Source organism: Syngnathus scovelli, chromosome 2, assembly GCF_024217435.2.
Source record: "Syngnathus scovelli strain Florida chromosome 2, RoL_Ssco_1.2, whole genome shotgun sequence".
NCBI classification, from domain to species: Eukaryota; Metazoa; Chordata; class Actinopteri; order Syngnathiformes; family Syngnathidae; genus Syngnathus; species Syngnathus scovelli.
The window spans coordinates 15,173,130-15,185,611 of record NC_090848.1 but is presented as its reverse complement, the minus strand read 5'-3'; the positions used below and the strand labels follow the sequence as shown (position 1 = coordinate 15,185,611).

The following is a 12,482-nucleotide window of genomic DNA, read 5'->3' as shown; positions in this document are numbered from 1 at the left end:
GGTTGAGGAGCCTAATTGAATTTTGGAGATATGGAACCAGTCACCTTGATGATTGCTCACTTCGCCTCGTCACCACCATCCCCCTTTGCTTGCGCATCTTGCCCACTTGCCATCATCGCACCAATGCGGTCAGACGGAAGGGCCGGCCGGCCGGCCGAAGCGTCCAGCTCAGATGAAAGTTTGCAAAAGAGGAATAATGAAGCTGCAGTTGTATGTTCATCACAGTTAGGAATGGTTGCACCTTTGCGCAAGAATACATGACCCAAGAAGGTTCACTGGGTGCCTCATGTTTAATATATATCACGCGCTTTTGTTTGATGGCTGAAGATACAATAAATGTATCCATCTACCTGTTGCCAGTCAGACATCAGGATAAGTCAGTGACATAACCCAAAAATACTTTCCAAGTAAAAGTCTAGAAGTCTATCGCGTCTCATACGACAACATTTTCAATGCTCACAAACGACAAACTGCTGGACGGAGATCAATCTTTATTGTTATTGTGCAAGTTACACCATGCAGAATCAGTGTCCTGCTGCATCTTCATTTCCACTGGCCCTTCTCGTAGTCCCACTTGGCGGAGAGACCTTCGACTGGGTTCATCCTCATGTCTAACATCCTCTGGATTTGTTTGGCCTGCCACTCGCTGTCAAAGGTCCGGGGACGCGGAGGGTACACTGGAGACATTCAAATATCAGGAAATCAGTCCATCATGTATCTGAGAACAGGTAACAACACACAAGTTCCTTCTCACCTGCTCAGTCTCTGAACCCACTCCATTATAATTTGCAGTCGAGTTTATTTTCACTTATAATGCTGTCCACCATCCATACCAAAATGCCAAAAAATGTGTGTAATGATAGACGAAGTGCGGTATCTAAAAATGATCATCTGTTGTCAGCTTATCGTCAGATGTGAAGGTGAAAGCCTGACCGTGAACCACGTGACACCATTCTCTTCTCTTATTGGCTACAACAATGTAAACAGGAAAACGCTTTCGCGGACTGACCGACTCGTGTCTTGTGCTTTTCAAAACGCGGAGACAAAAATATCTGTCCTTTAATAGCGGTACGGACAATTACCTTCCCACAGAACAGTATAAAAAGTAGAGGACTTGTGGCAATAATGATGTTCCGTTCTCTGAAATATATTGACACTATAAAGACACGACGACACGTGCAACTGCAGAAGTTTGGCTCATTGACACTTGATCGGCTAAATTGTTATAAAAAGCTCCATAACTTTTAACACTGTTGGTATTTTTAGTGTGTACATTATGTTACTACCTCTGAAGGTGTAAAATTGAGTGCAAGACAAACACGGCACCTGAAGACGAATTTAAAAAAAAAAAAAATGACGTGCAACGAGCGCCCCGAACTCACCGTAGATAGACTGCCACAGGACAACCAGCCCGGTGAAACCCAGAAAGATGAAGACGCCGCCGATGACAGTCTTCCACTCAGCCGTGGTCTGCTTCATTTCTGGGTAAGTCTGACGAAACATCAGGCGGTAGACTGCCACGCGTTTGGACGAGATCATGGACGTTTTAGTGACTCTTTTATTGCAAACATTGTGTCAGTGTTAGGAGCTTACGGGCTATCTTCTCCTCTTTGGTCAATTGGTTCCAGGGCCCTTTCTCCTTTTCCTTTAGGCTCTTGTCAGCAGCACTCAGCTCATCCTTGTAGGCTTTGTCCGGCAACGGGGTGTCCACACGGTCACAATACATTGGCTTGGACATGTCCGCTGCCTGGGTTACATCACCTGCGACAAACAATGCAAAGCTTACTTACTTTAAGACGGGGGTCTCATTGCACAAAACAATCCCTGCATGACAAGTCATCTTGGTTATAGTTTGATATCTGCTATTTCATGCAGTTTGCCTTTTTAAGACAGAAAGCAAGAAAAAAAGTATTTTTGTTTCATTCACCCCGATCTATGTACTAGCTCGTATTTTCAGTCATGGATGGTGCACTTCAGACTTGTTATTATTGTTAACAAGTTCTAAAAGTGACCCTGAGGAACATGTGTTTGAGCTGTTTCTTCTTAGGTATTCATGACCATCTTAATACTTCTTCCCACCTCCTCCAAGGAGACTCAAATATGATACTGTACCGTGACCGTGCCTCGCCACGGTGGCGCTGCTCGGGGTCACGAGTGTCACCAAGCGCCTGCCTAGGAACCCTGTTCCTACACGCCCCGCAGTCAGGGCGAGCATCTGTAAACACAGAGTGCATAAAATCTGCATTAACAAACTGAAAGAACTTGAGCATAATAAATTCGCCACAAGAGCACAAAACGTAAACCCGTGAGCAAAACAATATTTCACTTTTACCTTGTGATTGCCGATTATTACATTTTAGTTGCATTTTTCATGTTGCAAAAGTATATTCATATCTTATCAGGGCCTGAGTAGCGACTCTGCTAGGTCCCGATTGTAATGTTATAAGTATTATTTTGTTAATTTGTACTCTTTTGTTGAATATTGTGTTATTTATTATGTGAACATGTAATGTTACTGTTTTTTTTTAACTTTCTAATTTCATTAATGCAATGTATTATGATTATTCTATTCCTCATTTGTGCCACATGGTTGCTCAAATCGGTCCCTATCAATGATTTGTTGATATTTTTCTCAAGTTATTTTGCATTTGCATGTTTAGATTTTAATTGCATAGTCACGTCTTTTGAGTCCACACAAAGGTAGTCCTCAATGTATTTTACCGTGAACCCCGTGAAAATCCATAACTAATTTGGCGCCCACCCAAACAGGTCAGTAATTGTCAAGAAATGCCACAAGATGGCAGCAAAGCACTTTTTTCCATTAGACAAAGTTATGGCCTGACTAAATGAAGCTCTGCCCCTCAGCGCAACATAGGTGCTTGGCACCAAGATGAGGGGGGGGGGGGGGGGGGGTTAGAAGCTCTCCCGTCTGACTTTGGGTGAGAGTAGGAGAAAACCCTGGACTGGTGGTCAGCCAATTACAGGCCACATAGAGACAAACATCATTCATACTCACATTCATCAATTTAGAGTCCTCAAATAACTTAAAATGCATGCATGTGTTGTGCTTAATGAATTTTGTCAAAAGACGTGAAATGTGTCATCTCGAGTTGAATGGGAGTGAAAGACATGAGCTTGTTCAAAGTGAACTTTTGCTTTGGTTTTGCAAAGTTAGCTGACTGCGTTTATTTATTTATAAAGCATGCCAGCTGCATTAAGGTTTATTTTGTGTCTTAATTCAGTGTTGCAAACAAGTCTTCATTCCTAACAAAAGTTGCTGGCAATGCTCACTGAAAGTGAACATGGTGGAAACTGGCATGTTGTCAAATTTTGAGAGCAAGCTGACCTAAAAGTTATTGTGGTGAAAGGCAACGGCATGCCTGAAAATAACCGAGCTTCTTTGTCCCATTTTACGCAAGACACATTGTTAGTAAGTACATGAATGAATATTCTGCACAGATCCGATAAGTGCAGTGGGCAATGATTGCCTCTTCGGAGAACCCTGATACAGATTAATTCCTTGCATTGTTTACCGTCTCTGCTGCACGTACACCACTCTCTCCACTGGAGTTCCAGAGTGGCGCAGTTGAGAAAGAGAGGGTGTTTTTTTCTCTCCATTTTGTTTTGTCAGAGTATTCCGATTGTAATCATGGATACTCACCATGGTGGTGGTAGTGCAAATCCTACGAGGGGGAATAAAAGTTTCTTGTTTTGCTCCTGTCTTGTGTCTGCTTGGATATCAGGGACAAATGACAGTGAAGCAGCGGGTGGGCGGGTCCCAAGCACAGGGCAAACTTGCACAGGGTGTTAGAAAACATCTGTAAATATATTCACATTAGAAGAATTATGCCTATGAACAATGTGGAAAGATGTTTACTGCATGCAGCAGGCTGTAAAAATGCAGAAACTTTGTCTTTTTCCCTTTTTTCTTGCACTGCTCACTTTGTGCCACAGGAAGGTTATTTAAGGACACGAGGAGTTCGTTCACTGCCCTTTTTTTTTTTTTTTTTTTTAATGAGGATCATTTTTCCGGTATTTATATATATTACGTGGGAGGTCATGGTATATGAAAAAAAAAATACATTCAACGGCTGATTGCTCCACACTGCTTGAGGATGTTATTTTATTTTATTTTGACCGAGGTCTGGCCAAGAGCCCAGAGACAAAATGCTCATGAGTGGGGGCGGCTAGTGAGCCAACAGCAGCACAGAGAAAGCAAAAAGTGGAGGAGACTCACTTGGGTCAGGCAAGGACGGCTTCTTGTACGTTACAGCAAATGTTAGCTGTGACCCGAAACCAGGCAGATACTTTTTTATTTAATCTGCAACTCAACTCAACTATTATGTTTACCAAATGCATTGTCTTTGTGTCGAAGACCTAAGACTTTTCTGCCAGTTACAGTCGTTTGCTTCACTTTTTTTCAAAAGAAATAAACATCTTCTATTGACTTCAGGTCAGTCTGTTGACTTAGTCATTGAATATTTCATTCACTTGCCTTCAAAATGTCTTGAGTTGCTTTCACTTTAGATTTTCATCTGTCCTATCGATTTTATAGCATTATACTGTAGACGGGCGAGTTTAATATTATATTATTTTTAATTTATTCTGTCAACTGATAAACCCCAGTGAGCCTGTTCTGCTTGTTTGTAGAGGAGCCCAAGGTCAAAAGAGCCATATGTCAGGAGTTTGGTGAAAAAAGATTGTGGCTGCCTTTTCTCTCAGCTGGAAATGGCAGCTGCCACTCTGTGAAGAAACTCAAGTAGAATTGGGCCTACGTCAGTCCAAACAAATTGCAGAATTGCCCTGCAATGGCGATCAAAACAAAAGAGGATTCAACATCACCCGGAGCAGGAAAAATCTTGGCTATCGAGAGATCAACTCTGCTGCTAATTTTGCAAGATTCTCGAGCCTGTGAGCAAAGCTCTTGGTCCTGTCGCTTGACCCACACTTCTGCAGTGAGAACTGTCAGAAGCGGAATCCCTTCAGTCAAAAAGCTGCATGGGATCTCCATGTTGAAAGAGCAGAAGAAACCTGACTGCTCCACAGGCAGCTTCATGCACTGTCCACTAGCTGGCAGTGAGACTGGTCACCATTGCATTGTGGAAAATGCACAAGGTTAACTTTGTGACTTTTTTCGTGTCAATTGCCAAATACTTTTGAGGCCATGAAAATAGTTGGTGATTTATGATTAGTATGTACCATATTTTAGTGAAACTTCTCAAATTTAACAAGACATTTTACATATTTGGGGCCACTGATTTAGATTGAGCATAAATGCAAAGTAGTATTTGTGGACAGCCACACTGTCCAAATACTACCGGTCCGAAATGTAAAATCAGATTTGCTCTTCCTGGTCAAAAGACAACAGTACAAAGGTGAATGTTGTACTGTTTGACATGGTGTGTGTCATATTTGAACACCAATCAGCCTATAAAATAAAAAAAAAACCAGTCACAGAGCCTATTATGTAGTCGTAATGGCAATGTCGCTCTCAAACGCTGAGGCTGCCCTCGCGTCCCACGTTAGTCCACTAGCTGGCAGTATCACACAGCATTTTGAGGTCTTGTTTAGGGGAGCAATCTGCCAACAGCAGCCTCTTTGGTTGTGAAAGGTGCAAACAAAGCCCAGCATAAAACGTTTTTTCCATCCTTCCATTTTATATACCGCTTGTCCCCTCCCCACGGGGGTCGCGGGTGTGCTGGAGCCTATCCCAGCAGTCATTGGGCAGTAGGCAGGGGACACCCTGAACCAGTTGCCAGCCAATTGCAGGGCCCACAGAAACGAACAACCATCGGCACTCTCACTCACACCTAGGGGCAATTTAGAGTGCTCAGTCTACCATGCATGTTTTTGGGGAGGAAACCGGAGTGCCCGGAGAAAACCCACGCAGGCACAAGGAGAACATGCAAACGCCACACAAGGAGGGCCTGAGGTAGAATCGAACTCGAACCCTCCTAACTGTGAGGCGGACGTGCTAACCAGAGCTCCACCTTAAAACGCTCAAAAAAAATCTCACTATATGCAGTGTCCTCAAAGAGAAATATTGAAAAAAAAAAATCTTCCTACAACGTTTAGCAAAGACAAAACAAGGTACAGCAGTATAATATTTTTAAAATCGATGTACTGTAGTGGGATTCCCATTACACATTAGCTTAATGGAAGACTTTGAATTCCCATTAAGTATGAATGAGACTGTTAATATTTTTTGCCATCATGTGATTGATTGTCAGCTGGTCTAGGATGTACACCGTCTTCATTCCCAAAATCAACACGGATTGGCTACAGCTAACTCATGACCTGACTGAAAACAGTAAACAACGGATGGATATCATGTAGGTACAAATGAAACACACTATATAATTGTAATACTGTTATGCATTGTATAATTGCATGTTTTTTGATTATGTCGTTGTCAACATTTTATCATTTAAATCCAATTAAAATGAGTTGATCAGTAGCCTGGATCCTACATGTAGCATTGTATTCTTTTTCTATCCCTAGCTGTTTATTGCGCTTTCTGAAACAGCACAGACCTTTTATGCACTGTAAAAAAATAATTCTAATGGTTTTGGTTCTATCAATGTAATTCATCAGGACAGCTGCTGCTCATAACAGTCAATACATACATGGCAGGTTTCCTGAGCATTCAAAGTGGCGTTTTGCTGCTTAAACCCTATCACTAACCCTAGTTTGAAACCCTAGTTTTAATCCCTAACCCTAGTTTGAAAACCTGACCCCCCCACCCCACCCTAACCCTAACCCCACACACCCACAATGGATGTTCGCAATGTTCACATTTTCCTATCAATCTTCCAGGTAATTGTCTTTTTCAAAGAAGTTCAAAATAAAGATATTTCAAACTTTAAATAATTGTGTGGTCCTAGATATAACACCTAATATCATATAAGTCAATTGACAAAAATGGCATGAAAACACATTGATTCTATTATGGGTCATTTTGGGGAACAGCCACTTGTGCATCTAAGGGTTAAAGACTTAAACAGGCATGTTTACTCTCTTAAAGCGCACGTCTGCCAACTTCATTAACTGATCCAATCCTGCTCAACTGGTTCAGGTCCGGTTTTGGAAGAAACATGAAACAAAAACAAAAATTAGCTGTCATTTGTCATATATTCCCATGAATATGCCACCTCAAAGGGAATGAAATTGGTTAAAGGCTGAGTCAAACGTGTTTTACCTGTGAGCATATGTGGTGAAGACACATGTCATCTTGGACGGCAGCTGCGAGGAGATGCACGCGTCCGTTGCTCATTTATGCAAATGAGCTGAAAAGCGTGACGCTGCAAATAGTCCTAAATCCGCTCCCTTTCTATGACACCCCCTGTGGGGCTTCACCCCATAGTAACCTCCTTCTGTCCCATTAGAATTGGAGATATTGCTCCATCTCTCCTGGGTAAACGTTGGCCAGACGCTCTTTCGCTTCGCTTCTCTTCTTTGTTCATCTTTCTTTTTTGTGGTAGAGGGGGATGCTGAAATTGTCATCCTAGGAAATCAATTATCTCCGGCGCTTGACCTCATTAGAGTCGCAGGTGAGCTGCGGCCTATCCCAACGGATTTTGGGTAAGAGGTGGTCAACACCCTGGACTTGTTTGTCCATCAGACTGAGCGCACTTATTTTTAGACAAACAAGCAAATGTGCTTCCCTCTCTACTCACCGTGCTGAATTCATTTCTCTTTGATTTGATTTGCAGCACTATAACTTCACAGCAGCGTCGCGGTGGTCGAGTGGTTGGCTCTGGCCTTTCTTTCCATGTGACGTTTGCATGTTCTCCCTGTGTTGGCATGCTCATTTCTGGCCCTGGAGCCCGAATTAGAAATGCCGCACACCAGTCAAGGCCAGTATGCAAGTTTGAATGATAGTGGGGCGGACAGTGGGGTCTGCTGCCCTTAGCACTCCGGTTATGCTTCTTTTAGCCTTATCTGGTTGGGCGTTTTTCATAGGAGTGGCTGAGTAGTCGATTTTAGAAATTTGATTTGATTTGTCCTGACAATTATTTCCCAATCTGTTTTTTTATAGTGCATCTTTGCTAATGTGCATTGCATCCGCTAACAAACACGGCTGTGAACAAAGGAGCTAGTTTTTATAAGCAGGGTCGGTTTGGCTAACGTAGCAATTTGATTGCTATATGAAGTGACTTCTCCAACAATTCTATGACTTTTTCCAAAAGGCAATTAGTATGTTTAATTGGAGCAAAGACACAAATCCTGCAGAATCATGTTTATGGAATAGTCACTGAGTCAATAACTCTGACCAATGCGTGACAATTTATACATGGTATGAGCAGTAATTTATAGACATGCTGGAAAATATTGACCTTCCAAAATAATTTTCTGAGGTTGCCTTGCCTCTAACTTAACATGAGGAAAGAGTGTAAGCATACTGGGGAAGGCGATGTGGTGTTACAGACACATGCATCAGCTAACTGGTGGTTCATTTAGTAATCTTAAATAATTGAGCATTTAAAAATGGTAATTAGTCAAGTGTCATTTTTATCTCCATCCATTATTTACTGGAAGTTTTATTTGAATAGTGTTAATTGTCATCACATTTTCTATAATGGGAAAATATATTAAATGAAGAAATATACTTTTTTGTAGGGAGGGGCGGGTTGTAATGTCATAAAGCCCTAGTTTGTCACCCCCCAAAAATGGAATATAGGTCACAAGAAGTGACTTGTGTCGACCTCACAAGGTTCACATGTACTTTCTGTTGATTGTGCACTTTTGCTTGTGTGTGTTAGTCCAATAGTCTTGCCGCCTTGAGGCTTTGTGCGTAACTGGGTCATTCTCCCATCACTTCCACGCTAGCGACGGACCCCCGCCGCCCTCCCCCTCCCTCATTCGCCTCTCTTCCTAATCGGTCCTCATCCTCCGCCACATTCGACTCTGCTGCTTTTGTCTCATGTCGGCCCCCCCCTCTTTTTTTTGGCATCGACTCATTGACACAGTTGCATGACTACGAATGAAATGGACAGGCAAAAGGCAGCGCAAGCGTTAGCTGCGCATGCATAATCCTCAATAACGTGTAGCCCACATGGTGAGGTGGTCTTTTTCCTGCTGTGCATCTTTCACTCTCCTACCTCCTAATTGGCTTAGAGTGGCAGCAGCTCCGGGCGACCAAAAGCCACCGTTTGCTTTGCTTTTGAAACGTATCACCCAGGTTGTCCTGGATATGATTGGCGGTATCATTCCTCCAGTGGCTGCGCAATTATTACATCAGTTGAATAAGCAACAGCGTTTAATGCAAACATTCAGACCTCGGCTTTGTCAGATCATTTTTGCTGATTTTATTTTATTTCTTGCTTGATGCATCCTCCAAACATCTGCCCAACCTATTGCCCATTTTACTACACACCCTTAAAACACTGCTGGGTCAAAAGGGACCCAATTTGATCCATTTTGCAACATCCAAGGCCAAACCTGGTTGATTACTTGTGCATTGTTCCACTTGCATCCAGCCTTAAGCCGGGCTTTGGGGTTGAGAATGCCACCATCACTTAAGTCTTTGAAGCTCACAGACGAGCCTCACTTTCTCCTGTTTATAGCCGAGGCCAGTGGGTTAGGTTGATGTTATGGTTCATTGTCTCCATTTGCAAATGTGGAATTGATTGCACTATGCCAGTCAACCTAACTGGTTGTCTTTGCTGAGTTGTAGGCTTGCTGTGACCCGATCTCCAGTATATTTGATTGAACAGGACTATTGAACATACAGTCCTGTAACAACAAGTCAAAAAGTTGGGTTGAGCTGCTTCATTCTTATCACGTTTGACAGAGGCACTGGGTCATTGATGCCACCCATTTTAACAATTAGGTTAATTAGGGTGTGGCTGGAAGAAAGCCTTCATGGGTCAGGATCCTGCCATTATGCCCTCAGATAATCCATCATGGAACCGAGGCCTTGCTGACATGTTGAGGAAGCCTCCCAGCTTTCGGAGCATAGACCACAGCCACCTCTTGCTACCATGGCAATCAATCAATACAAGTAAGCTAATAATGACCCTGGCGAGAAGATCATGAGGTGTGAGAAGGCAGGACACAATAACTCATCAAAGCATTGATATGCATTTCGTTCCTGCTTGGACATCACATAGCAGTCATTGTTTTGCTTTCATAAAATAGGTCACATACTGATGAAGTTGTTTAAGTCGCGCACTCATACGTAACATTTTTCCCCAGTTTATTTCAAACACAAGGAACCCGAGGCCGAGATAGATCAATCCGACATCATCCAAATCTGTCTTTCAGCAAGTTGTGCTGGAAAAAATGACGAAAATATACCGCAAAAGACTAACAGCGATGCTTACTTTCTGCACCTGCGTGAGATGTAATATCCATCCATACACCACCAAACGCTAGGTTTTCTTCGGAGAAGTCTTGCCAGGCCTCTACTGCAACAGTGCTGCTTCTTCTGAGGCCATTTTCAGCTAAAGAAATGCACGCTCAATTGACTCCATGGCAGGTGTTTGACTTGGCCATTGCATAACATAAAACTCATGTGGTTCCTTTTACAGTATGCTAGGTCGTTGTCCATCGGTACTGTCAAGCACCCTCCACTGAGTTTTTTAAGCATTTGGCTGAATATGATCAGACAGCATTGCCTGACATGTTTCTGAATTTATCCTGTTTTTTTAAATCATCAATAAATACAAGCGAACCTGTTCCATTGGCAGCCATACATACCACACCATGACATTGTTTTTTTAACGGTCGAAAGGAAAGATGGCCAAATGGTGTTATTATGACTCATCTCCTCCCTCCATCTTTAGCTTAGCAGGAGGGTCATAGTTGTTATCTCCCTTGGGCTCTGACCCCAAGTCTGCTGTTAAACCCCCCAAAACTTTACATTATACATCTGTGCTTAAGCCCTGTTAATGAATGTGTGGACGGGGACCCACTCCCACCACGGTTAGCGTGATAAAAACCACCAGAGACCTGCCGTGTGACATCATGTAAGGAAGCCAGAGTGGCGGTGATGGAGGGCCATCTCTATCCCCTTTCTTCCTCTCGTGGGACCCTCGCTCGCCCTGGTGGAGGTGCTGAAGGACAGCTGCTTGTCTGGATGTGACGTGTGGTGAGGTGAGGGGCAGTCGTTGAAAGGCGTGGATGAAATGCGGATCGGTGGGGGGATTGATCTTGATTATGAGTTTTTGGTAACCTTTGACACACATTTGCATCGTCAGCAGTATTCCAAATGAGCCATTACAGCTGTGCACTGATATTAACTGCCAATGAAATGAATGGAAGGACAGTCAATATCTCCAACATAGCAGTCACAATTTTGGTTTCGTGAGGAAATGAAAATGTGTCCAAATGATTGATAGTGTCCAATCATGTTGTTGTTTGACCTAGTCCATCATATTTTAATTGAATTTAGCTCCACATCCATCAAGGTGTTTCATGAGCAAGCTCGCTTCCTTTTTGTGTTGATAACGTAAGCTCTTATTGCTTTGCCATCATCCTAAATGGGCCTCTTTAAGCCAGTTGGCCTGGGCCCAGCACCCAAGGGAGAGCCCCTCCCATCCACCCCCCCAGGGAACCTGCTGCCAAGCGGCTGTAAATCACCATCTGTCTCCAATGTGTGATCACCTGACCTGAACTTGTCAACCTTGACCTTTAGCCGTCCACCCACACATGTGCAGGCCTGTTAGCTACACGCGCACACGTACACCCACTAAATAATAGACTTCTTTTGAACTGGAATCAAATGACTTCATGAAAAGAGAGATACATGTGTTTATTTGTAAAAGGGATATTAAAAAAAACAATTGCAATTCCATACACAAATACAATTCTATACTTATATTTTTGACAGAATCTTCCTTACTTTCCTTTCCTTTTTTGCACTCACCTGTAGTGGCATCAGAAGCAATTCGATCTTAAGACGCTCACAGAGCTGAAGTCTTATAAGATTTGCTGACCTCCCACATGTTGCGAATTTGAACTTTTTTTCTTTTAACTTTTGAGGCATACGCGTATTCCAAGAACATTTTGATCAAATTACTCCGCGTATTGGGTCAAAGTTTATGCTTGTCATGAGGCGAGATCACAGAGAGCCTGACTGTAGTCATTTAGCTACAACAGCAATAAATGCAGGCATGTTTTTCCAATTTTGTCACATTCCACCGAGTGGAAGAATTGTAGTTGTACGCTACTATTATAAGATCCCCAAAGAACGCTGTGGTTGACTCTGCTGGAAGTCTCGTCTGCTGCCTGGGCCATTGACTGTCCGCAAGTCACATTTAAAATGAGCTGCCAAAGTGAACCAGGCTTATCCTGCTCTTCTATGTTTCTCTGACTTTGTCTGTCATTTAGACTCTAAATGTTGCACACTTTTGCCAAGGAGAGTTGTTAAGTAATGTGTATTCGAACAAGAACCGCATATGAAAACAGTGAGGAAAAAAACACTTGTGTTTATGTTTGTATTGTGCAATCGTCAGTGTGCGCTCTGACAGGAAGTCGGC

The 12,482-nt window shown here is 42.8% G+C and overlaps 1 protein-coding gene across 1 annotated transcript; it reads right to left on the bottom strand.

Annotated features, from left to right (window-relative positions):
• Window positions 1–474: 474 nt before the first annotated feature.
• Window positions 475–3,825, bottom strand: cox4i2 (cytochrome c oxidase subunit 4I2). Its single transcript, XM_049755691.1, has 5 exons — window positions 3,662–3,825; window positions 2,113–2,215; window positions 1,594–1,761; window positions 1,383–1,514; window positions 475–677 (listed from the first exon to the last, which is right to left on the bottom strand). Exons 1-5 carry the CDS (start codon window positions 3,662–3,664, stop codon window positions 544–546), a joined length of 540 nt encoding a protein of 179 aa, XP_049611648.1. The 5' UTR covers window positions 3,665–3,825; the 3' UTR covers window positions 475–543.
• Window positions 3,826–12,482: the final 8,657 nt, after the last annotated feature.